At 36.1% G+C, this 27,944-nt stretch overlaps 1 protein-coding gene across 4 annotated transcripts in view; it reads left to right on the top strand.

Annotated features, from left to right (window-relative positions):
• Ercc6l2 (ERCC excision repair 6 like 2) overlaps positions 1-27,944 on the top strand; it is a 114,906-nt gene that overhangs the window by 15,823 nt on the left and 71,139 nt on the right. For all 4 annotated transcript variants that reach the window (XM_060380337.1, XM_060380336.1, XM_060380335.1 and 1 more), the window contains exons 4-12: positions 860-1,053; positions 8,675-8,836; positions 9,304-9,511; positions 11,897-12,037; positions 13,544-13,657; positions 14,928-15,047; positions 19,192-19,263; positions 19,991-20,136; positions 26,379-26,474. In XM_060380337.1, coding sequence (XP_060236320.1) covers positions 860-1,053; positions 8,675-8,836; positions 9,304-9,511; positions 11,897-12,037; positions 13,544-13,657; positions 14,928-15,047; positions 19,192-19,263; positions 19,991-20,136; positions 26,379-26,474 — 1,253 coding nt within the window. The remainder of the gene's footprint in view (positions 1-859; positions 1,054-8,674; positions 8,837-9,303; positions 9,512-11,896; positions 12,038-13,543; positions 13,658-14,927; positions 15,048-19,191; positions 19,264-19,990; positions 20,137-26,378; positions 26,475-27,944) is intronic.

Genomic DNA, 27,944 nt, shown 5'->3' on the forward strand with positions numbered 1-27,944 from the left:
CAATCCCCAGTACCCACATGGCAGCTTGCAACTGTCTATAGCTTCAGTTCCAGGGAATCTGATGCCCTCATACCAATGCATGTGAAGTAAAATTAAATTATTTTTTAAAAGTCTTAAAAGAAAAATAAGAGACCATAGATGTGCAGTGGAAAAAAATGTGTTCTGGGTTTGTTGTTGTTTGTTTGATTTTTATTTTGTTTTGATTTTTTTAAACCCTGGGAAATACGCTTGTGGATAAAAGTGGTCCATTATAAAAATAAAACTGGCATGTGGGGAAGACTGAGACCAGTTTACCATGTTGATTTTTAGCTTGGCAAGAGAGATGAGAGCCAGCGAATATCAGCAAACGTTGTTGTCTTTGGAGCACATAAACAGTTAATCTGTAGTCACAGATGGGAAGGTGGGTATATGGAGCTAAATACAGGCAAAGTTACTGATGGTAACCTACGTAGAGGATTTGCTTGCTTCAGTCTTTCAGTGAGTTTTTCATGCCTTCAACTTAGAGAATATGAGAGAAATAGTAGCAAAGAGAGAAGAACATTGTGTTCGGAGAAAGATGCTGCCCACTTGCTTTGCATATTAGCTCTTTAATTTATTATTGTGATCCTAATTTTACTGTTCTCTCTCTTTTAGGAATAGAAATGAAATCCCTTTCAGTGGCTTATCTTTTTGTTCTAACAACAAGCTAATTATGCAAAAAATACTCTTAAGAATCTTTTTTGTCCACATTTAGCAAACCAGTTAGTTGTGCTAATTACTTCTTTAGAGCATCAAAATCAAAGAGTGGAACTAGTGATACTGTTCATTTCATGTTAGAGTTCTTATTAAAAACATAGATACTTTTCTTCCTGTTTTTTAGATGTTCTTAATAGTTGCTCCTCTCTCTGTCCTCTACAACTGGAAGGATGAATTGGATACCTGGGGATATTTCAGAGTCGTTGTTTTACATGGTAGCAAAAAAGACAATGAACTGATTCGTTTAAAGCAGAGGAAATGTGAAATTGCTCTGACAACCTATGAAACACTGCGCCTGTGTCTGGAGGAGCTTAACAGGTAAAATCATGAGAGTGATGCTGTCATGATATGTCATGATAGCATGCTGCTGTTATCAGTCATATGCATCCTTTATATCTTGATTCAAAACTCAAGCTCTTTTGGCATAGCTTGTAATTTCTGACTCTTATCTGGAAAGGTTTCCTACTACTTTATAGTCCATTTCTTAAACTCAAAGTAGGACTCCTCTTTCAACAGTACATTTTAAAGAATGGTAAGATTTGTTCCAGGTCCCATGTGAAGCGCTTTGTGTAGCTGATGCCTCCAACAGTGTTGAAAGCCACTTAGAACAGTTTGATCTGCACCTTAGATCGGTAGCATACCCCTGACAGATTTCCAGCAAGCTATAGAGAAAAACCATCGTTGGTATGTTGACCCACGTTGGTGGAGAAAAATCAATTAAGTTTGTTCTGACCTAGTTTGTGCCCAAATTCCCAGTTCATGTGTATAGGTCCCAGCCTTAAAATGTTATCATGGTTAAAGATTTTCATAGTAGCATTTACATTGTGGAGGGCATTACACATTACCGAGAGATTATTTGAAGAACATGGGAAGATATGTGTAGGGTATATACATATACTGTGTCATTTTATGTAAGAAACTTGAACTTGTTTATATGTTGGTCCTTGAACCAATCCCCAGATACTCAGGGGCACCTTATATAGTTCAGTGCATATTGACCTGGCAGTGTTAGATTTTTTTTTTCCTATAAAGATCCAGTTAGTAAATATTTTGAGGCCATATGTAGTTTCGGCGGAATATTCTTTTTTATTTTTCAACTCATTAAAAATATGAAACTAATAGCCAGGTGTGGTGGTACATGCCTTTAATCCCAGCACTTGGGAGGCAGAGGCAGGTGGGTCTCCGAGTTTGAAGCTAGCTTGTCTACAAAGTAAGTTCCAGGACAGCCAGGGTTATATAGAAAACAAAACAAAGCAAAGGAACCCCCTTACCAAATATCTATCTGTCTATCTATCTATCTATCTATCTATCTATCTATCTATCTATCTATCTATCTATTTACTTATTTAAAACTATTCTTAATTTGTTGACCATGGAAAATTATCTGCAATCTGGGTTTTGCCCAATAGCCACAGTTTGCTGATAACTGTTTGAAAAGTGAATGCTTAAGCTCAACCCCCATCCAACTAAGGGAGGAAAGCATTTGTGCTATCCCAAACTGTCCTCTTCTTTACAGTCCCTCTTTCTTCAGTTCTCACCATGAACACTCATCTTGATGTCTCTCTCACAACAGACTGTTTCAAGCTGTTCCAAAGAATTCTATTAATGCAATTAGGCTGAAAGGTTCCTCATCTTTGCTCAACATGTTTTTGAGTTTCATCTGAATTATTTAGTACATCGGTAATTATTTTTAAAATGTTGAATTGTAGTCCATCTTATAAGTACATTCCTCTTTTTGTTAAATTCATTTAAAGAAGTTACTTGATTTTGTTTCCTAGTTTGATATTATTACAAGTAAAATTTTAAGAAATATATTTATGAAAGCTCTTTTGACATATTTTTGAGTATATAAATGAGCATTGAATTTGTGGGTTTTGAGTAAGTGCAGGTGTAATGGAAGAAATTGCAAACCTGTTTTGCATAGTGATGATGTCATTTTACTTTAGCTGGATTGTGTAAGGGTTCAGTAGCATCATAATCTCACCAATATTAGCATTGTCAGTATTTTTGTTTTTACTCATTTTAGTGAGCATATCGTGCATGATATTGTGATAGGAATTTTATTTTTCTAATGCATGATTTTATGGTTGCTAGATATAGTGTTCTATAAATGTCAAGAAGACCAAGTTGATTTGAGTAGTTTTTTTTTTTAATGATTTTTATGTGTGTTTGTGTGTGCACTGATTTGTGTTTTGCCTGCATGTATGTCTGTGTGAGGGTCGGATTCCCTGGAACTGGAGTTACAGACAGTTGTGTGATGTAGACATTACTAATATCCAGGATTAATTCATATTATTGTGGCGGTTATTATTTAACGAGCTATTAGAGAAATAAAAGATACACAGACACCTGTTAGATATTTAATATACCTATACATTGGAACTGGGCATAAACTAACCCCCTAAACTATATTGGTATCTCCTAGCCCCACATCCCATGCCATTTGCTCTAATCATTACTATCTGGGCTACTTCCATCCAAAATCCTATAAATACTTGCATATGTTTTTCATCTGAGCTGCTTTTCTCCATTTGGCAGTCCTCAGAGCAAGCTCCTCCCAGCCACATGCTTCTAGTTCCTGCTTAACCCATGGTTACTCTCTTTTTTCTCTTCCTCCTGTCCTCCGTCTGCGCTCTCCTCTTCTTCTCCTGCTCTCCTAAGCCCTCTAACCTTAGCTCTGCCTACCTCTCTTCTGTCCTTCTCAGATATAGGCATTTATTGGCCAATCATGGATAATTTGGAGACAAGGTTACATAGCATCACTTGGTATATGTGAGGGTTTGCTTGTAGAACAGTAAAGGTCTGGGGCGGGGGTGGGGAGGGTGTCAAGAAGTTAATTAAATACAAAGCACCAGACAATGCTGCAACAGTCGTGGGCTGCCATGTGGGTGCTGTGAATTGAACCCAGGTCCTCTGAATTCAATTGAAAAGCAACCAGTACTTTTAACCGCTGAACCATCTCTCATGCCCCAGATGTGTGTAGTTTTAAGTGTTCCCTGTCTTTGCTGATTTTCTTTGGGGTTGGTTTATAATTTGAGATGATATTTGAAATCATAGATTGATTTATATCACCTTAGTTCTGTATCTTTAAGTTATACATTTTTCAGTTCTGTTTTAGGTTCACATGCATTTTCAAATTTTAATTTTTTTTTCTGAAGGATTAATTTTTTAAAGTGCTTCTTATTTTATTTCTTGTCATGTTTTATCTAATACAAATGTAACTGCCAACAATATTCTTATGCCTACTGTATATTGTAGTTTTTCATCCTTTTGTTGCAACATTTTCTTTATATTTTCAGTGACTTTACAAGTAGAACATAGTTGAACTTTGATTTTTTTTTAATGTTCATTCTGACAATCTCTGCCTTTGTGAATGAGGTATTTAGACACTTTGTATTTAATACAGTGTTGGTAAAGTTGGATTTTACTAGGCTTTGTGTGTGATTTTTATCCCATGCTAAGTTTGTATTTTCCTATTTTATGGACTCTGGCAGAAGACAATCATCTTGGTTACGGAGAGGTTATTAAGTAATTTGTTCAGGCTTACATAGTTATGTCAGTACTGGGCATGAGGTTTTAGTATTGATCACCATTTTAACTATAGATCTCAGGCGCTAAACCAGCATGTTACCTCCACAGATGTTATACATGTAATGAATTCACTTACCATAACAAGCCACATTTTAATTAATGTTTGCCTATCTGTTTAGAGTGTGTTTCTTGAGAAAGATTTTATATTTGACTTCTATACTTCAGTGCTTATTGCATTTTAATATATATTTGCTAAAGAAACATTTTCTGTGATGTAAGTATTAAGAGTTCCAAGAATTGTGTAATTGTAAACAATATATTTATAAATAAAGTAGAGAAATGAGGACCTTCCCTTTTTTTGCTGTTACATATATCAGTTCAATGTCTTCATTTTTATATATTTTAAATGTTTTGTGTTTAATCTGAGTGAGTACTATTTTGTGAGTGTGGTGCTATACGTTTATAATAAGCAATCTTCAGAGTAGATATATGCATGGTATACTATGGTTGAACAATATTTAATTACTGTTACGATTTTATTTTATGAAATCCTGATAAATTTATGTGTCTAAAAGCCAGATAAGGCTTGTAGGGAAAACTGCATCTCTTTATGAACTCTCTCCTAACCTATACCTTCAGCTTTACCGACCCAGTCAGTCAGTCTGTCTCTCTGCCTCTCCTTCACCCTTCCTTCCTCTCCTCATCCTCACTGCTCTCCTCCTTGGTTCATTTTGGTTTGGTTTTGAGATAATTTCATCTAACCCAGGCTAGCCAGACTTTTCTGGGTATCTCAGGCCAGCCTTGAATTCTTGATTCTCCTGCCTTCACTTTCTGAATGCTGGGATTACAAGTATCACCATACCTGACTTTTATATCCACATCTCGAACAACATATTTATGCTATAATTTTTAATGAATTTTCTGTATCTTGTCAATTTCTTAGGAGAAATTAAGATTTTGCCATACTTTGCCTTTTATTTCCTTGCATGAGAATAACTTTCATGTCTATATGTTAGAGTGGATGTTATTTATGAGATCCAACCACTTCTTGAGCAAACTGTTACGTGTTTGTGGGACTCCAGTTTCCTGAGTCATCCAGTATCTCGAGCTTCTAGTTCTTCTAAAAGCTACACATAATGCATTACAGTGCTCCTTGGCTTGCTCTGCTGCTGACCTACAGATTGTTTTTCTCTGCTTTTCTGAGTCATCTTGTCCATCTTTCCATTTCTTATATTCTTGAGTGTTCTCTCTTTTTGTGCCTTTAAATAAGAAATCTGTAAAAAAAAAAAAAAAAAAGGAAAAAGTTGGACAAATGTGTATGAGTATCTATCTACTAATAGTTAGAGCCAACAGATCTTTTTGTGTATATCTATGTATGCTTGTTTGTGTGTGTTCATATACACATGTATACATACTTGTCTAAGTACACTAGTGAATCACTTCAGTAAGTTTCACATAGAATGACAGCGTGAGCTGTAAATATTTTAATATTGTTCTAAGTTACTGTTTGTTCTTTATACGTCATTATCCTGTAATATGGGTAGGTGACTTGGTAAAGTGCTTGCTATGAAACATGAGAACTTGCATTTGATTTCCTACTGAGCATGGTGGCACACACTTGCAGGTGTGGAGACAGGTGGATCCCTGCAACTCCCAGGAGAAAGCCTGTCTCTAAAAACAAGGTAGACAGCATCTAAGGAATGATATCTGAAGTTTACATGAGTGTGCATGCATGTGTACCCATGCAGGTACATACATACATATATTCACAAAGGAAAGTAATAAAAAGATTAAAAGACGAGGTGAAAACAAAAAGGCAATTAAACTTTTAAAAATTATCCATAGCTGATATCTATACAGCAGGATTCAGTAAAGGTTTGGGTGGTGACTTTGGTTATTAAGTCTTTTCTACAATGATCCCCATTATTATTTGTATTTCAGTTAACTGAGCCTAGCGTAAAAGCTTTGTTAGATTCAGGTAACATTGTTGACAAGGATGCTTTATGAATATTGCTGTGAACTTCATAGTTGTTACTTTGGGGTATGCCATGTTGTTCATTGTTAATGACACTAAATTTACCTGCAGGATAAGTAGGGAAGCATCTGTACAATAATACTTTCAAAATAGGGTTTTCCATTTATGATAAATCTATACAGTGACATTTGACTACTGTATTTTGATTCTTATTTCTATTTATATAGATGAGTTGGCATATTAAAACTATCCTTACTTGAATCACTTATGTTATTGAGTCTTACAGCATAATTTTTTTATCTTATTAGTGGTATTCTATAAAGAAGAGTCTCATTGATTAGTAATTAGATACAGTTTTAACTTAAAGCAAAGTAAATGAATGCCTGATTGTATTGAACTAATGAGTAAGTCTAAAATGGTAGCAGTTTTGTTTTGAGTTATATTATTATATGTAATATATTTGATTTGAAATTAGTGTGTTTTCAGATAGTTCAAGTTATTTGCCCATCTTTTGACTAGGCTATTGAGTTGTGGTGTATAGTCCATATACAGGTGTTTTATCTGATTATAATTTGCAGATGTTTTCTCTCAGTCTGCCTTTCATTTTCTTAATGAAAATGGGTTTGGGGGTTGGTCTGATATTTGTATTTTGATGCTAATTACTGGCCCTCAAGGTTGTTCCATCCTAAACCTCCAAGCCTTCACATTTTCCTAACATTTAGATGTCCCACATTATACTTGCTTTTAATGATATATTAGGTCCAGTCCATCTTTCCATGTCATTCCAAGATCTCTCTCCTGCCTCTGTTCTCCCAGCTCTCCTCTTCCCTTCTCTCCCCCTCCTCTGCCTCCCACCTTCCTGTCCTCTGGCTCCTCCCTCTCTTCCTACTTCCTTTCTGTTGCTCAACATTGTGGCTAGTTGCTTTATTTTGTCATGTTTACACAAAGTTGAGACAGGTGATGCTTAGAATAAGTATCACAATACAAAGTCCGATTGAAACCAGAGAGTGGGGGAGAGAAATCAGCATTTGAATGAACAAGGGTAAGGTGTATACATTTCAAAAGAACATTATACCAACACATGCCTAAGACATTTCTGATTAGTTTCAAAAAAGGCCTGTACCTGGGCAGGGTGGAAGGAGGTAGGGTGGCATAGGTTCCAGGGCTTTGGGGAGAGGAGAATCACAGGAAGGAGACAGACAGAGGGAAGAGAGTAAAGAGGAGGAAGCCATGATGGGCTATTGAAAGAAAAAGGAACCACCTGGGCTGGGAGGAAGGAGTCTGAAAGTGGTATAGATGAAGGGAGTGATCCAGATGAAGGATAAGCAAGTGTTTATAAGACTATAGATGGAAGATAGCCCAGTTAAGGATTGTTAAGGCAGATGGCATTGGATGAGGGCTGGGAGGTGGATGGGTTATTGAGATAGCATAGGTGGAATTTGTGTTAATAAGGCAATGATAGACTCTAACAGGTGTTTGTGTCTTACTGATAATAATAGCAGGTTAGATAATACTGCCATAATAATAATAGAGCTAATAATAAATGATATTTAGCCTGCTACCATTTATTTCCAACAACATGGTGTCTTCAGAAGGGCAAAAGGTTGTAACTTTGACAATATCCAATTTATCACAAAAACTTTTGAGAAATTTGTGTCTGATCTAGAATCAGGAAGATTAGTCTGTTTTATAAACTTTATAGTTTTTTTCATATTTAGATTTATAATATATCTTAAGTTCATTTTTACATATGGTATCTGATTTTTTCCCTTTAAGTCCTAGGTTTTTATTTATTCAATATTTTATACCCAATTGTAATTATTATTCTTGATGCTCCAATATTCTAATTAGACTGGCTCCTGTTCTTTTGGACATTTATCCTGGCTTTGGCTCCTAAGCATTTCTGCCATGTTCCTGAAAGCAGCCATCTTCCATTGATGCATAGCACCTGTTCTTTTTAGTAGCATGACCATCACAGATGCTCATCGCTACTGGGGTCACAGCACTCACCTTCTTAGTAAACTGTTCTTTACAACTTTCACAAAATACTGTTGCTTATATCGATGCTTTTCATTCAGATTTAACACAAAGTTTGTTTCTTTTATGTGTCTTTCTGGTTTGTTATTTAAAGGAGGAATTGTCATTTAATAATGTTTAAATAGTTTTATTCCAGCATTATCAAACATGACCTCTAAAGCTTTTTATATTATCATATACATTATATTGGGGCTTACAACATCACATATTTTTTTTCATTTTCCACTTTTTCTTTATGTATCTGACCTGGAGTCACTTAGCCAGATGAGAACTCAGTAGAATCACTAAAGAATGAAGGTGTTAGGGGGGGAAAAATGATGTTTAAATGTTTTAAACTAAAGTAAGGAAAATTTCTGCCTTTTTTTCCCACTCACCCATTCCCTTTTTTCCCCATAGTTTGGAATGGTCAGCTATTATTGTAGATGAAGCTCATAGGATCAAGAATCCAAAAGCACGAGTTACGGAAGTCATGAAGGCTGTAAAGTGTAAGGTCCGCATTGGCCTCACTGGTACCATCCTTCAGAACAACATGAAGGAGCTGTGGTGTGTTATGGACTGGTGAGTGAAATGGTACATGTTTTCTGGATAGGTGAATGCTGCCTTGTTTTCTGATTGCTAGTTCTTTAAATCTCGGCCCTTTCCCCAGAAAACTTGTTACTTAAGTATTTACAGAAATGTCCATTTCCAAGCATGTTTCAGTGTCAGAAGTCCTGTTAAAAGTCTTAGCATGTTCCTATCAATCCCCAGAGTAAATAAATGCTGAACTACCAGTTCATCTTCTTCAGTTATAAACAGTCATAAAGGAATGCTGTTTTCCTGGGTCTTGATTTTGTTGTCATTAATAAGTAAGCCCTTACAAGCAAAAGAATTGAATGCATTTCTTTTTAGATAATTTTTTTCTCTTCTCGTCTCATCTCTTCTCTTTTCTTTTTTTCTTCTTTTTTCTTTTTTTCTCCCCTCCCCTTCCCTCCCCTCCCCTCTCAAACTTTTCTTTTCTTTTTTTTTTCTTTTCTTCCTTTCTGAAGGGCTGTGCCAGGACTTTTAGGTAGCAGGATCCAGTTCAAGAAGCAATTTTCTGACCCAGTGGAACATGGCCAGAGACACACAGCAACTAAGAGAGAACTTGCTACTGGCCGAAAAGCTATGCACAGGCTTGCAAAAAAGATGTCTGGCTGTTTTCTCAGGCGCACCAAGACTCTTATCAAGGACCAGCTGCCTAAAAAAGAAGACAGGGTGAGAACTGCATGTTTGTGTATTATTAATTCCTCATCACATTTTTTTTTCCTAGAAGCATTTCTTTTTAGGATTCCTTTTGTGGAATTAATTTGTTCCATGTGGGATTTCAGAAAACATGAATTGAGCTCAGTTTTATTTCTTTCCTAATTTTACTGACCTTCGAGCTAATGAGCCTATAATTAGTACATGTGTTAGTTAGCTTTCTATTTCCATGGCATAGTCTGGAGATAAATCACTGAACAAAAAGGAAAGGTTTACTTTGGTTTTACAAGTTTTAGTCTGTGGTCCTTTGTGCCTATGGCCTGAGAAAGAACATGGTGGAGCAAGCTCTTACCTCACAGTGTTAGGAAGTAAAAAGACACAAGAAAGGGCCAAGAATCCAATGTCCCCTTCAGGGACACAGCCCCAGTGACCCAAATTCCTTGTTAAAAAGGCTCCACCACTTCCCAGGGGTACCAAAGGCCAGTGAGCTTGGTTTTGGCTATGCGCCTATGTCGGCCTTTTGAGATCCAAGACATGGCACCATGTGTTCAATGCATGTCTTAAGCCAGGTGTAGTTGCTTACAGTTGGATCTCGATTTCAGGCCAGCCTGGTCTGCATAGTGAGTTTCAGGTCAGTGAGGTCTATACAGTGAAATCCTTACTCAACAAACAAACAAAATAGATCAAATACTCATGTCTTATAAAAGGTTTGATTAGTTTCTTTCTTAAGGAACTAGGGAGAGCTTCCCTTTGTAATGACTTTTGCAAGTGCACACATATACACACACACACACACACACACACTACTGCTCCGTGTGCTTGGGCATCTTCATTCTTACAGGACTGGAGTAACTGGAAGCTCTTTCTTTTAGGCTTTCTGTAGATATTGCTTGTAGTAAGGAAGTAACATTGTTTTAAGAAAATTGGAGTTGTCTAAGATTTTTTTTAACATCTCACTGATTGTTTAACTTTGTAATTCTTAGTTTTAGCAGTATAATAAAGATTCTGTAAATTATTATGAGCTCAATCTAATTCATGCGGTCTTATCTAGAGGTGATGATATCAAATGCACTCTTAGGATACCTTGTAAAGATAAATTTGAAAATAAAGGCGTGGAAGTTGAGAAAATTGATATTATGGGACTTTTGATATTTATCTAAAGCAAATACCATTATTTTGGAGTACTTTGTAAACCTCTGCTTTTTAAAATATTGCATGCAGGGTTATGTGCATGTGTGCACATAGTCTGTCTAGTAGGAATAATACAAACAAAATGCATCAGGAGAGAACAGTGCCTAAAGATTTAGAACATGGTCTCCAGCTCTCCCAGTTAAAGGATTTTCTCAGTTGAGCAGCTTACAGAGACCACTGCTGTTTGTTAAATGAAACTAATGGTAGTGGGTGGGCTTCACGTGGTTGCTCTGAAATGCCTGACATGTGAGAAACACTTAGTTAACTGTTAGTGTTGAATACTAATATAACTATCCTCTACCTTGTAGTTACTGACTGCCATCTTCTGTGTTCTTCTCTTACATCCTTTTATATTCAAGACTGAGCATCAAGGAGTAGTTGTATTCTGTAGGCATAGTTTTTAAATTCTAGTGTTAAGACATTCCAGTATTCATTGAATGCATTTATTTTTTGTAATACTGTCCCACTGTAGTTTTATAGACATTTAAAAATTGATGACTGTTTTTTATTGTTCACATTCTTTGTGGCCTGTTATGGGTACATACATATAGGAAAATGTTATTAATTTCTAGTGCTGCCAGAAGTAGGAAGGAAATTGTGTTCCTTATATAACTTGATGGCACTGTTTTGTTGTAATATTTTGTTTTGTCCTTGAAATTGAACGTACAATAGCAAATTATATTTGCTTTTGCCTATATTTATTTAATTCTTGTCTTTATTAATTTTAGGAATTTTAGATACTCAAAACAAACAACCAAAGTAACATGAAGCTTTTAGGGTTTTGTTTTGTCAGTTTTTTAGTATTTCAGTAGTATTTGTTATTTATACCAATGTTCTAAAATCTTTTGTTTTATCTTATTGTGATTTGTTTGCATGATGGACTGATACAGACTTTAAAGAGACCCTATACTGAGAATGTTTAAGGAAGTCACATTATTTGTTTTCATGTTATTTTTTTCTTTTAAGTGGAAACAAGAACAAATTATTAGGTTTATTTAAAAGTGAGATGATGGTCTGTTATACTTTACAATATAAAATGAGGCAAGGAGTGAGAATGAAAGAGAATGGGGAGTAATTGTCATAACGATACAAGTAGAGGTGGGTAGTATAGGTGATTGCGCTGTTACCCTCATCTAATCTAGTGGACATTGTGGTGATTGATCTCACCGCTATAGAAATCCTAACAATTGTCCTCTCCTTTGTCTACAGATGGTATATTGCTCTTTGACAGACTTCCAGAAAGCTGTTTATCAAACAGTGTTAGAAGCAGAAGATGTAGCTTTGATCCTTACATCCTCTCAGCCTTGTACCTGTGGCAGTGGCCGGAAAAGGAGAAGCTGCTGTTACAAGGCAAGCAGTTCTATTTCTCTTACTGTTTTGCTCTTGTCAGTGAAACTACAAGCAGTGATTCTTTGTTTCTTTAACTGTAGAAGTCATATTTTTAAGAAGTTATCAAGGAACTGGGGAGATGGCTCCTCGTGATACAAGCCTGACAGCTGGGTTCTGGTCCCCAGAACCCACACTGGCCGTGTGCAGTAACAGGGTCTAGGAGCTTGTGAGTCAAGAAGAGAACCGGCTTCAGAACAGGGTGGATGGCAGGAACTGATCTTAGTCATCCTCCGCCATCTACATGCATGCCATGGTGCACACATGCCTGTACACACACACACACACACACACACACACACACGTAAACACAAGTTACCAGAAATGCTTTAGGATATTAAATAACTGCATGTAAAATGCAATTTGTAGTTTAGAAACTAAGCTTCAGTTTGGCATCTTCTCACTTCTTATTGGAAGTAGCCTATTTTTACCTTAAAATTCCATTTTTTCTGTTTTAAATTTCTCATCCTCTCATCATAAGAATGAATCACTGCTTGCTGGTAAGACATGACTCCTAGGCACAGTGTCAGTGTAATACAGACTTGGCTTATTAGAACAAAAATCTTTTATAGAGACAAAAAGTCACTTATTTTTCTATATTGCTTGCTCTTTTTTTTTCGGTCATTTCCAATTTTTTATTTTATTTTATTTTTTACTTTTCTAGTTTTTTAGAAAACTTTGTAGCTTTGCTATCAGATATGTGGGCCACAAGCTGTTCCCCAAGTCAGATTTGGCCACTAGTCAGTAATCCAGTTAAAAGAACAAAATTAGAAGTGGAAAACAAGAAAAAAGAGATATATTCTGCACAGCTACATTGGGAAGAGGGACAAAAATCCAGCAAATTCCTCAAGTTCATTTTTAGGGTCCAGAGGTGAGATAAACGGTTAATAGAGGGCCAGGAGGTGCCCATCTGAATGGACATGGTCAAGGTGCGTCACTCACCAGGGTCTGGCCTTCAGTCTTTGTGGCGATTTGACATGTTGTTAGAGCTGTGTGAAATATCTTTCTAGGCGTCAGATTCCCTCTCTGACTGGTGCTGTTTCCTCCTCAGCATGATATTCCTGAGGAAATTCCCATTTTCTTGTGCTCCATTGTTTCAATAGTCTGGTAGTCAGATTGAGAGACAAGTGTTTCTTCACAGTATCTTCATTTCTGCCAGGCTAGTATTAGCATAAGTAGAGAAAAAGGTGTTCTTTCTGTGACCATATCATAATGTTGCTACCAGTACCCTCTCAATGGTCGACTTTCTGTCATTGTTCCAGAATAGAGACTCCCCTATTATTAAATAAACGTCACTACATCACCAAGAGTGATTCAAGGTCAGTGATTCATGAGTATTCTTCTGGGTACCTGGCCTTTACTGTTTTAGATAGTTAGACAGTAAGTACTAAGTGATGCATTTTATAATTAGCTATATAGCCATGTTATTAATGCTTCTCCTATCTGTGTTTTCTCTTCTTGCTGTTACAGACCAATTCACAGGGTGACACAGTGCGAAGCTTGTGTCTTAGTTACTTGACTGTGCTTCAGAAAGCAGCTAACCATGCTGCACTGCTGCAGACGGCCAGCACTTCCAAACAGCAGGTCGGCCATGACTTTGCATTTCTCGCTGATAGTGTTGATATATAATTGTACAGTGTTCTTGACCCAAAAATCATAGCTTTTACCTTAAAGAGAGTAAGAGAACCCCAAAGTCCACATTTTAACATGGAAGTAGTTTTATATATTTTATAGTTTACTGAAGAAAGTCAGAAACCAAGGCAGGTTTTAAAATATTGGTGGATACATCAGATAGATGGATATAAGAGGGGAAGCTTTTCTGTAGGTCCAGGATGCTATCTGGTGACATTCTTAGCTTTTGGGTTGGTAGAAACTAGTGTTCTGTAGTCACAGGATGTTAATTCTGACACAGAGGTGGGCATGGAATGGCTGTTGGGGCTGTGGGACTGAAATTCCACCCAAGATAAGATAATTAAGTTCTGAACCTGTAACGTTCCAGTCTCATAGTATTTCAGCTCTGATCAGTCAGTCTCAGCAGACAGAGTTTCTTACCAGGAAGTCTCTTTTATCTTAGCTAACTACTCTTTAGTGTGTTTTAGGTGACATTGAAGAGGAATCTCATTGGCTTATTTTAAAATTTAGTAGTTGTAAAGATGCAAGGTACTAAGTACAAATTTCAGCATCAATGCTGATACATTTTTAAGTAAAACTTATGTATTAAGAAACGTGCACTTAAAATTTTAATCAAGCTGAAAAAGCTTGAGCTTAAAGCAATAGTAGTTTTATGTATCTAATAGTGTATGTATTGTTTTTATATATTTTTTGGTATAATTACTTAGATAGCTGATAGATCAGTTCCATTCTGCTATATTTAACTAATCTGTTTCCCAAACTGTCAAAAATTCACTCCTCTCCAAGTTGAGTCTTAAATAGAAGCATTTGCTGGTAACTGCAGTTGTATGTTGCTCTAGAGCACATCAGTAAGAAGGTTGTGCTTTCATTTAGGAATGTTTTATTGTGCTTTAGGTGGTAAATTTAAACTGACTTTGAAGTCTATTCAGAATTTGGGTACCGTAGTCTTTGGTAGTATTATTTATTCTTTGGGAAATGTTTGTTTCCTTGCTTTGGAAATCTTGAAAAAGTAGTGATTTAGTCACATATCCATACTGTCAGGAATTGATCAAAACCAATCATGTTTAACATATAGGTTTAGGATTTTCTGAATTGTTAATCTCACTTAGAGAAGGCATATTATATTTCTGTTCCTCATAAATATAATTTTTACTGTATTTTATAAAATTTTATTTTTTGCAGGTTTAAATATGTATTGAAATTTTTTCTTCCTTCTCTCAAGGAAACACTTATCAAGAGGATATGTGATCAGGTGTTTTCCAGATTCCCAGATTTTGTGCAGAAAAGCAAAGATGCAGCCTTTGAAACACTTTCTGACCCTAAATATAGTGGGAAAATGAAGGTATGTGCTCTTCGTTTAGTTTGCATATGGACAGAAATGCCTTACAGAAGATTTGATTCATGCAGTGGTACTGCAAGCACACCAGCTAATCAAGACAGGCACCCAAACACTGAGAAAAGATGGAGACTATGCCCTCTGCATACAGATGAGTGCATACCATGGATCGGATGGCACTTGCATCAAATATACTTCAGATTTTTCCTTACTACTCTGTTGGCCTTGAGAACACTTAAAATGTATGCTCTTATCACATATATACAGACTGAATCTTCTGCCTCCAATCTTTGTTTGCTGACTTAAATAGGAAAATTGTAAGGGGACACTTCTATACAGGGAAAGTGACCTGTGGCCATGTTATTCATGGTACTGCATTACTAAAGGAGGGGTCTGGACAGCCCAAGTTCTGTAGCCCTGACCTAGGTCTCTGGACATTACCTGTCATAGTAGAGTTAGTTGCTGACAGCCTCTGGCCTTGTGCAAGAAGACAAGTTTGTTTAACCTTCCATAACTATCAAGAGCCCTCATTTATGGGTTCACAGATGTGTATAGGACAATTCCTAGCCTTATACAATAATTAAGAAAAAAGTAAGATGTTTATTTCTTTTGGCAAAGGGAATAAAAAGGAAGTAATTCAAAGTAGTCAGTTAGTGTTTAACCTAGAAATGCTTTTAACAGTTAATAATAGATAAGTTTAATGTTGTTCAGTTGCTTGAAACCTAGAAATTCAGTGAAACAAAATAGGTGGAAGAAGTAAAGAAGATTGTATTAAAAATTATTTGTAATGGATTGGAGAGATGGCTCAGTGGATAAGAACACTTGCCTGCTCTTCCAGAGGTCCTGAGTTCACTTCCCAGAAACTACATGGTGGCTTATAACCATCTGTAATGGGATCTGCTTTCTTCTTCTGGTGTGCATGAAGACAGAGCACTCATGTACATAAACTACATGAATAAATAAATCTTAAAAAATATTTGTAAAAGTAAATTAGTTTGTATTCATGAGACTATTATGATTTATTCCAAGTAATTAAAATATAATAATCTGTTTATCTATTTCATTTATTTTAAAAATTTTAAGATATAAAATCCAGATTCATTTAGTTTTATTTTTAAAGATTATGATGTATTGTTAAGATAATGATTATATTTCATTTTGATTTTAATTTTGGTTGTTGGAAGCAGGGAAGGCGTCTTGGTTTGTATGGAGAGCAGTTGTTTTCCAACTTCTGACTGATTGCCAAACAGATCTTGACAGTAATAGCTGGAGATTTGTACTGAAGGACTATTTGTTTTTCACATCATTTAATTAGTGTCATTACCTGTAGTATGTACTGGTTTAATGATGTTCAGCCGATAGGCTTATCATAGAAGTATTGCCTATGGGGTTAAGATCTTCAGGTCATTGAGGTGTGTATCCTTTGTGAATTCAGACATGTAAAGAGTTTTTTTCTCTAATGAACACCTGCAGTGAGAGAAAAAAAATATTTTATTTCTATTTTTGCTTTCACTTTTAAATACCCCATATTAGAACAGGTCTGAAGCCATGACCAATGATATGAGTAGATTTCTGTTGAGCAAATTCTTGCCATCTTCCAAGGGTGAAATGAATGAAAAGACAATCCTCAGACCAGAATATTTTTGCAAAACAATGAAGGATTGGTATCCAAAATATACAGAGAACTCTTAAAACTTGGAAGTAAAAAATGGATAATTTAGCTTAAAAAGGGCAAAAGATCTGAACAGATAACTTACTACAGAAAGAAATGCAGATGGCAAATAGTGCAAGGGAAGATGCTGTCCACTGTTACTAACTGCAAAATCAAGTGAGGGCGCCACTGTATGCCTCTTAAGGTAGCACAGTCCTGGCCGCTGGCAGCACATGACTGAGCCTCTTTCATCCAGGTGATACTGCAGTGAGTGGTCACTCTGAAGAAAAGTTTGGTGGCTTGTGGCAAAGCTTTCACTTCATAATGTCAAATCCGTATCATTTAAAATGTGTTTGATATTTAAAATAGGAAAATGAAACATTCTTACCGTTTATTCACTAGTCACATTCTTTGTTATTTATCTAAGAGATAAACTTAGTGAATTTTACTAAGTGTAAACTTATGCCCACAAAGGAGCCCCACATAAATTTATTCATAATTTTCAAAGCTTGGAAGCTGTCAAGACGTCCTTGAAAAGGTGAATGGATAAACTGTGGTATGGTCATAAAATGGAATAGTTTTTTAACAATAAAAATTCGGTGAGACATAGTAGTGCATGCTTTTAATCCCTTCACTCTGGAGGCAGAGGCAGAGGCAAAGGCAGAGGTAGATGGATCTTGTTAAGTTCAAAGACAGCATGGTCTACATAGCAAGTTCTAGGCCAGCCAGAGCTACACAGTGAGACCTCCTCTCAAAAAGTAAAAATAAAAAAGAATTGAGCTCTTGGAGGACTCTCAAATGTACATTGCTAAATTTAAAAAGGCGGGCTGGGAAAGACTATATATTTGTGTAACTCCATCTGTGTGAGCCTCTAGAAGAGGAAAAACTACAGAGATAGCAAAAATACAGGGCTTCTGGGGAAGACAGGTATGTAGGTGAAGCACTAGGGACTTTTAAACAGTAACACTATCTTATATGATGTTGTAATGTGAAAACATGTCATGATACATTCATCAGGATTCAGAACTGTAAGTGAAAGAACTCTAATGCAAGAGGGACTTCTCTTAATAATGGGTTAGTATACTTGATCAGTTGCACAGATACCTCATGATTAATAATGATAATCATATTTTAATATCATTAGCTTTATGTAGACATTAATAGGAGGTAATACGGGGATATATATCTCAGAGGTAGTGTTGGCCTGACATGCACAAGGCTATGGATTAATTCCCAGTATTGCAAAAAGAGAGATGAGGGGCAGTATGTGAGAGCTTTTTACACTTATATTCATTTCCAAAAACCTAAAAAAGTGACTATCTTTTAATTAAAAGTATTAGTGTATATAAAATTAAAATGCATGTACTCCATAAAACTAGTTATTTCATTTAAAAATAAACTAAATGCAAATAAAAGTTTATATGTTGTCCATATATTAACCTATTTTCCAGCCAGGTACAGTGGCGCACACCTGTAATCCCAGCACTCAGGGAGGCAGAGGCAGGCAGCTCTCTGTGAGTTTGATCCAGCCTGGTCTACAGAGTGAATCCAGGATAGCCAAGGCTACACAGAGAAATCCTGTCTCGAAGAAACAAAAACAACAACAAAAACTTTCTCAGGCTGTAATGTTTCTACTCACTGAGTAGACTTAGAAACGTAGCCTCTGTAGCATGCTTGTTCAAGGATTGAGGATAAGGCTCACATTTCAAAAGTCCTTACTAGATCAACTCTTAAGAGATTGTTAGACTCAGTATACTTTTTTGTTTGATGTCTATCAAATAAATAACATCGTTTCTTTCATAGTTCAGTAAAACTTAGTACAGAAAATTCCTCTTTCGTTCTGTGGATTTTGTTCTGAATACCTTTTCATGGTGTTCTCCCTTCCCAGGTATGGGAATGTCTCCTTAGAAACAGTAGGTTCTGCTGTGCACAGTTTTTGGACTCTTGCTTTCCCTCTAAAGGACTGAGCATGAGGGCAGATTATGAGCACTTTGAGTTCAAAATCAAATCTGGAAGTCAGGGCTAACTGTAACTAAACAAAGGGGGGAAAGTGAGAAGAGGTATGTATCCAAGAGATAAACATCATGTCTTTCAGAGCCTACCTAGAAGCAACTGACAGCGTTGCATCTTGTCTGTCCAGAAAGCCATTTACTTGCTAAAGGTTATGTTTTGCTAATTCCGTCTTAACATACTGTCGGTATAAAATTGTATTCTGGAAATTAAATTAATCCATCATCTAAAATACTTCTTTTTAGTAAAACCAGATGAGATGAAACAGGCTTTGGGAGCTTTACCTCCTACTGACAACAGGATGATAAATAGCATTTGATGTGGTAAATACTGTGCTTGTTAATTTGGAATATATAGCAGGAAGGAACAGAGATGACTGAGGTTACTCTTGTGGAGAGCCCTTTCTCAGGAACTCTCCAGCGCTGTCTGTGTGTGCAAAGTGTGCTTATAGTTGGCACTGATGCAGTGATGCCCTGTGTTCCTTCCCAGGTCCTGCAGCAGCTTTTGAGTCATTTTAGGAAACACAGGGATAAGGTTCTTCTCTTCTCCTTTTCCACCAAGGTGAGTTCCATCCAGAATGTCCTCACTTCATCAGCCTGGGTCCGAAGGCAGTAAGCACAAGGAAGTAGCAGGTTATTGTCCCGTTCTCTCATCCACATGACATAGCGTGGTGAGAGAAGCAAGGCAGACCTTCCCAGCGCATCAGTCATCTGTGGAAATTAGATAGGGATGCCATCATCGTATGAAACAAAAAGGTAAAGTTGTGTTTTCTGCCGATGTTCTTTTGAGATATTTGGGATATTTTAGAAAATAAAAATAAGTATCTAAAATATCATCAAATAACATTGTTTCTTTCATAGTTCAGTAAAACTTGGTACAGAAAATTCTCCCTATTTAGAAAATGACATAAAAATTGTTTAAATTATTTCACCAATGATTTTGGTTTCTTTCTTTCTTTCTTTCTTTCTTTCTTTCTTTCTCTCTTTCTCTCTTTTTCTTTCTTTTTTTTCTCTCTTTCTCTCTCTCTTTCTTTTTTGCCTGTTTCAGAATAATGGGAAGAAATGCAGGTGTTAAAAGTGAGGGAAAGTTTATTTTTGGCACTAGAAATAGAACCTGGGCCTAGCATACATTAGGGACTCACTCTCCCACAGTTACACCCAGGACCCCTGTATCTATTGCTTATTAATTAGAAGAAATTGTGAGCCCATCATCAGTGCTCACTAAGCGTAGCCTCAGTGATTGGCAAGGTTGTGACTAAAGTGTTGTGTTTGGTCTGCCTTCCCTGCAGCTGCTTGATGTGCTGCAGCAGTTCTGCATGGCTTCTGGCCTTGACTACCGGAGACTGGATGGAAGCACAAGATCAGAGGAGAGACTCAGGATTGTGAAAGAGTTCAACAGTACACAGGATGTGAACATTTGTCTCGTCTCCACCATGTAAGAAAACAAAACTTGGTAGCCTGATTTCTCCCTGTTTGTTTTTTAAACTACTTAGGGATTTTCAATAAACAGGCTTATAAGCTGCTTTGTTTTATTTGATTTTAAGAAGCAGCTAACACTGTCAGTCATAACTGGAATGCAGTATCTTGAATTTTACCCAATCTTTTATTTATCATTCTGAAATTCCCTTGTAAAAGATAAGAATGAAACCTTATCTTTGTTGACTCCTAGGAATTCTAGGATAGTGTCAATGCCTTACCTTCAGAACAGGTGAATTTCTTATTCAGAGCTCTCACTACTGCCTTCTCTGCCTTGTCCAACTGGAGGTGCTCCTGAGATTTTATAAGGAATAAATTTGTGCTAGCACCTATGTAATGGATATTTTATTAGAACAGTTTAAAGAAAATGCACCCCTTTGGAAGAGTTCGTTCAGTAGAAACAGCTAAAGAAGATATTTAGGGCATAATAAATACTTTATTTTTGGCATTGTATATGAGGGTTTTATAGATGTGTTCTCACTGTTTTCAAAAAGAGAACCAGAGAACTTTAGAAATAAACTGTGAAACGCAAACGTGGAACACAGACTGAGTGCTGAGCTGAGGATGACGCTGCCGTGGCGTGACTGTGGTGTGACTGTGGCGTGGGAGTTCTACTGAAGTATATATCCTTCAGTGAAATTCTGTGACGTAAGCATTCTTAACTTCAGATACATGCAAACATTAAACTGAGGCCCCAGCCCTACAAAGACCATCACGGCCACCGCAGGTCCAGCTTTCTGTAAACAACTAACAGCTCTGGTCTCACTGTGTCTGTGAAAAAGTACTATGTACCCAATACATTGCTTTCCTAATGTCGAAAGAAAAACTTTCATTGTTAGAAATCCTGTTATATCTTTACAAACCTTACCATTTTAATTGCATGTTTTTTCTATAATTTCTACTCTTTTAATTCTCTAGTGATTTTAATCATGTTTTTAAAATTTTTGAAGGTATGTATGTATGTATTATTGTTAGGGAAGGCTTATGCCATGGTACATATGTGGAGGTAAAAGAACACCTTTTTAGAGTCATTCCTTTCCTTTTATGTGAGATTAGGGCAGTGGTCCTCAGCCTTCCAATGCTTTAATACAGTTCTTCATGTTGTGGTGACTCCTAACCATAAAATTATTTTTTGTTGCTACTTCTTAATTGTAATTTTGATACTGTTATGAATTACAATGTAAATATTTGTGTTTTTCAATGATTGTAGGTGACACCTGTCAAATGATCATTTGATCCTTCAAAGGGGTCACGACCTGCAGGTTGAGAATGGCTAGATGAGGGTAGCAAACTCAGGTTCTGAGGCTCATGTGGCAAGTGCCTTTCCCTGCTGAGCTATCTTGCTGGTCCTTTTTTTTTTTTAATTTTTTATTTAACTTTTATTAATTACACTTTATTCATTTTGTATCCCCCCCACAAGCCCCCCCTCTTGCTGGTCCTTTTTTAAAAGACTGGGTCTCACTCTGAGGCCTTGGATGCCCTGACATGGACCCAGTTGGTCTTGAACCTGCTTCTGCCTCCCACAAGCTGGGATTAAAGACATGCACCACCATACCCAGCCCCTAAAATCTTTTTTATTAGTGGCATTTTACTGTACTCAGTCTTGTACTTGGGGGTGGTTCTCTCATCAGGTTGTTTCCTCAGGCTCACGCTTCTGGCACATGGTTTCTTTACACATTTTATAGTTTTTCATTTTGGATTCATTTTGTTTTTCTGGTGGAAATATTTGGAGAACAGTTGTTCTCCACTTGTGTAGTTGCCTTTTGTTTACTACTTTTTATTTTTTTTAAGATTTATTTATTTATTTATTTATTTATTTATTTATTATGTATACAGTGTTCTGTTTGCCTGTCTGCATGTACACCTTCACGCCAGAAGAGGGCACCAGGTTCATTATTCAGATGGTTGTGAGCCACCATGTGATTGCTGGGAATTGAACTCAGGACCTCTTAGAAGAGCAACAAATGCTCTTAACCTCTGAGCCATCTCTCCAGCTCTTTGTCTTGAGCAAGGCAAAGAAAAGTGTTCTGTGTGTCTGTATTCAAGAAGTCATTCTTGGTATAAGCCATTATGGTAAGAACCATACCCATCATTCAAGTTCTGCAGTTCTCACTAGATTAGTACCCATAAGGTTAGCTCTAAAATTTGGAGATCAAACTCTTGCATTGTGATTTTTTGAACATTGTTTAATGTTGGATTAAGTAGAATCAAGCTAAATCCTCTGTTTGTTGCCTTTCACCCAGTTCAAGGGATATAGTCAAACCTCACCCAAACAGTGCTCTGTTTTAGTACTTGGTCCATTCTTTTATGTCTGCACAGCTGTATTTTAGTCATGACCCTTTTGTCCCATTTTTTTCTCTATCAATTTCTCTCCTTTGCATTTTCTCTTCTGTTGAGTCATCTGTATTCTCAAGATTCTTTGCTAGCAGCTTTTGGCTTCATCATTTCTAACTAAGGTAATTATTTTCTAGGCCTGGCAACACTGTCATTTTAAGCCTTCTTTCCTACTTTATTGAATTGGCTCCTTTAACTATCCCATGTCATCTTCATTCTTAGTTTACTCCATTGTTGTCTTGGAAAGTTTTCTCAAGTAACTTTGTCAGCCACGATATAAGGAAAGTAACTTTCTATACCATTGAATACAGAAAATTTCATATATTTACATTATTTGCCTTCTCTCTTTTGAATTTGTACTTTGGCCAACTCTAGAAATCTAGATTCAAAATAATTTCCTTTAGGGCCTTCGAAGGTCTAATAGCTCTGTTGTTTCGTATTTAGTGTCATTAAATACTACTCTGATTCTTGGTCCCCTTTGGGGACTCAGAAGAGTTTTTCTTCCTCTGTAATATGCTGAAATTCAACAGCAACGTTTGAGACTTATCTTAGGTGTTGGTTATTTGTTGTATCACAGCCTGAAAGCGTGTCCTCTCCATTTTGAGGAAATGCTTTTCTGTTATTTATTTTATTATTTATTATTTTATTATTTCTTTTCTCCCACTTTCTTTGTGGTTGCTTTGGGATATGACCCAGACAATTCTCTCTTGTTTTTTTGTTTTGTTTTGTTTTGTTTTTAAATAGGGAATGATTCCCCTTTTCTTCTACTTGCTTTGGTTGCTGTCTTCCTAATGTTGTGATTTGTGTTGAGCCTCAACCCTAAAGTTATTTCATTGGGATTTTTATAACTGTAATTTTGCTGTTATGAATTGTACTGTAAATGTCTGATATGCAGGGTTGAGAACCACTGTTCTAGACGATGCATGCATTGCTAGCTGTCTTTGAGCTCGTTCTTTTCTTGTTCCGGTTCTGCAGTAACACTTCACGTAGTAATTCTTTAAATCAGATATTTCACATTTTGTATTCCTTGTTTTGTGGCCGTTGAGAATCTTATTTTCCAATCTTGTAGATTATTTTATTTGACTCAACCATAATTTTAATATAAAACTTTTTGCTTTCTAATCTCATTTTCCTCTGAATTATCATTTTTTTTTAGAATATTAGCACTTTAACTCTTAGATTTCCATAAATGCTCTTGAAATTGTTTAAAGAATTCATCTACTATTTTTCTTGGATTTTTTTTTTTTTTTTTGAGAATTTTAGTTAGTACTGTATTTGCTTCATCCCTTCCATCTGGGATTAGGTTTTTTGGTTTGTTTGTTTGTTTGTTTGATTTTCAAATTAAAACTGTTGAGATTATAAGTGGCTTTAAGGGATGTTGGCATTCTTATAATATTGCCCTTTCTACCCATTAGTTTTCTTGGAAGCACTGTTAAGTGTATACTTAATTTGACCTTTTGTAATGCTTACTACATATGCAATTTTTTAAAGATATTTTTGCTTAATATTAAATATAATTAAAATTGATGTATTTACTTGACATAAGAATAGAATGAGGAAGACATTCTTAGACATGAACAGCCTACATGGCCGTGATGAGAAGTCTGTCTCAAATACTAGTCCTTAGCCTAAAATAAACAATCACATTACATTGCTTAAAGAATAAATCCTTGTTATTAGTCATGTAATAGCAAAGTGATACACTTACAAGTAGAGTTTAACTTGTATTACATCAGAGAATCATCTCCTCATCAGAGATCTAGATTGAAGATTTTCTTTTTTTTTTTTCTAAAAGGCTTTGTCTCTGTTTTAACCAGACAGGTGTCATTTGTACTTTCAGTCTCTTAGAAGATTGCTCCCCTAAGTAGCAGGGGTCTTGTTTGAGCTCACTGAGAGTATCTAAGGTGAATCCATGTCTGGTTTCTCAATCAAGAGCCTACCTGGAGCAGTTAAAAAGGCTTATTAGACAGATGTTCCTGTAACTTCTACTTGCTGGGTCATCTGAATCTCTCCCATGTTTATTTAACTTTTCCATAATGGGATTTTATTGTTGTATTATTTTCTACAACTCTTTCCCTATCCCACCTTTACCCCTTAGGTTTCAAGTCTCTCTGAAAAAAAATTTTTTTTCTGTCAGCTCTGGAAAATAATTCTAAAAAGAGAGAACTGTCCTTTTTGAGCACTGAAATTTAACAGGATGCTGTAGTTTGAATACAGACTCAGCCTACTTAAGGAAACCTACCTAAAAAAGTTTAGTTCTTAATCTAATCTTGAGGAAATCAGGCCTAGTGATTCACACCCTTAATCCCAGCAATTGGGAGGCAGAGGCATGCAGATCAATGTGAATTTAAGGCCAGCCTGGTCAACAAAGTGAGTTTCAGGACAGCTAAGATCCCATGTCAGGGGGGAAAACCCGAATGCATTTATCTAGCATTAAATCTAGGATTAAAAGTATGCAAATATCTAGCATGACTCCTGTGTAGAGGACACATAGTCAATATGAATTTCTTTCCATATGATACATGTTATGAGGAAGAACATTGTTACCAATTTTTTGTCTTTGGATGATTAGTATCAGTGTGCAAAAGGTCTGAGTGGAGGAGGATGTTGCTGACACAGCGGGAAACTGGTGAGCAGAGGCTTAATAGACAAGCTTAGGAAAACAGTGGAGGAAAACAAAGAAAACCTTTTTTCTTTAGGCTACACTTTTGCTGTTCCTTTTTATTTAATATCACACATCAAAATTAACCAGACCCAAAGTCTGTAAAACTTAGCAAACTGTTGTGCAGTTAGAATAGGCATTCAGAACAGAAGCTGTGGAGCTTCACATTTAATTTTACACTTCATTATTGAACATATATTATGCACTTATCCACCATTAAAACCCAAATATCCATGACAGGATTAGAACTAGAATAATTCTCTTTTATATCATCTCTCACTCATCCTTTCTCATCCCCTCATCTTCAGCCTTTCTTGTTCTCTTTCCTTCATGTTATGTCCACATGTACATTTGATTACATATGTTATTGGCTATATTTCATGTATAAGAGAAGGAACACATGGGATTTTTTCCTTTCTGAGATTGTGTAATCTTCCTTAATAGTATAAGTCCATTTTCATGTAAATTTCTAAACCTCACTTTTATTTAGAGCTAAATAGTATTCCTTTTATGTATATATGTACATATGTGTGTATGTATATAATATTATTCCTTTTAAAATGTATACAGTTTTATTACTATTGTAAATTACCTAGGAACACATCACAACATGGAAAGGACATAACCACTGTTACACAAGATCTACTCATGTGACTCTGATGCGTGCACATCAGTCCTGCATTGAATTCTAAATTTATGAACCAAGATCCTACTGGGACCAATGGATTAGCTTTATTGGACAAATATTTCTGTAACTTCTATTTGTTGCAGAAGAACTAAAATTATTTTTAATTGTATTTGAAAATTTTATAGAAATGGTATTTGAATATATAAAAATTAGCATATCAACTCATCTCTATGGATTCAAATGGTCAGTTTGTTTAGGACTTTCCTCGAATGGTAGAAAAAAAATATGTCATAGATATACAAGCTAATTTTAGTTAGAATCACCTACTTTTATATAAAAGATGGCAACATAGTATTATATTGACTGCAGAAAACAGGCGTGGCTCAGGATGAGCAAGTGGTTTGTTCTATCCTGGATGGTGGGTGATTTGTTTGAGCAGGGTCTTACCATGTAACCTAAACTGGCCTGAAACCTTGACTCCTGCTTCTGCCTCCTGAGTGCTGAGGTTACAGTATGTACTACTATCCCTCTCAACAGTTTATGCTGTTTTCATGTATGATTTCTCCCCCTCCCCCAGGGCTGGTGGACTAGGTCTCAATTTTGTTGGTGCCAATGTTGTTATATTATTTGATCCAACTTGGAATCCAGCCAATGATCTTCAAGCCATTGACAGGTATGATAATGACAAAATGTAAATGACCTATGAATTCTTGTAATCTAAAACCACTCTTGAGCTGTATCGATTGTTCATGGGGCTAGTTAGAAAAGGTGGGTACCTGGTGAAAATTTGTATTGAAAATTACCCTAAACTTCAAAGGCTTATTTGTTTTCTATCTCCAGATTCTACTAATGTGACATAAGACCATAATACCAAATAAAAGGACAGTTTATTACTAGTAATTCAGACATTTTGAGAGACTCCCAAGAGTCACCAAAGAAAAGCCACAGTCAGAGTCTGCAGAACAGAATAGAAACTGCCAGCATGCCTTAACAACTTGTAGGGTGTGGGATAGTTACTCTGGGAAAGTAATAAAGTAATGTGAGATGATGCAGATTCCGCTCTGCACCTCATACTTACACAAGGTTTGTCTAGAATCAGTTCCTTAAAGAACCAGTTCATGAGTTAAGTAGGAAACTAAGATTAGAAAATTTCCTGGTATATTGAATCAGATCACAAAGTGAAGCCAATCAAGTTATCCCAAGTCTCCATAACACAGTAAGGGAGGTAAGTGAATGAACCTTTTTCTCTGCGTAGGAATCCAGACTGTCTTTCTAGTGCATTCCACATGCATTTTTATTTTAATTACAAAAGAAAAAAGTAAGAATTATGAGATATTTTCATAAAAGTAGCATCATGAAAGGCAAGAGCCATGAGGAAGAGTAGGCATTGAAGGGACTAAAGTATAGATAAGACAAAAATGACATAATAAAATAAAGAAAAATATATATAGTGAGCAAAAATATTCTCAGAAATTAAAGTTTTTGCTGAAATAAAGTTCATTAGGATATCCAAGTAATAAAATAAAAAGTGTGACATGATAAAAGTATGCATTTTTTAAAACAAAGTGAAATCAAATAGATGTAAAATATAAATACAGAGAAAGGAAAGTAAGACTCCCCCCCCAAAAAAACCACATTATCTGTTTGTTTCAGAAATAAAAATAGAAGACTAAAGGACAGGAGAGTAAATTAACATAATATCTTAAGAACCTTCTTAATTTTGAAGAGCCATCAAATACTCAGTGCAAATCATGGCCAAGAGGGAGATGAAATGTATATCTTTGTTATATTTCTAATTGTAAAGCTAAAGAGAACTAAAATACCTGAGAGTGAGAAATAAGAGGATTCAGAGAAACGCCTCCCCCCACATACAAAATAAATATCAAGTTAGCAATAAATGCGAATCAGATTCATTTCTGCAGGTCAGACTTTTCATTTGTGGCTACAGTTATGACCTTATGAGAAAAAACTGCTTTTGACTTGTTATTGTGATCAGTGACTGACACATTAGTTGTGTAAGGCAAGAATAAAAGCAACCTGATGCCTGAGAACTCAGGAGTGAACTATGGTAGCCTGAGTGCAGTACTGAAGCCAAAGAATAGATCAGTGATGGTCAAAGAAGGTTCTATTGTGTATAGTCAGG

This window comes from Meriones unguiculatus, chromosome 3 (assembly GCF_030254825.1).
Source record: "Meriones unguiculatus strain TT.TT164.6M chromosome 3, Bangor_MerUng_6.1, whole genome shotgun sequence".
Taxonomy (NCBI): domain Eukaryota; kingdom Metazoa; phylum Chordata; class Mammalia; order Rodentia; family Muridae; genus Meriones; species Meriones unguiculatus.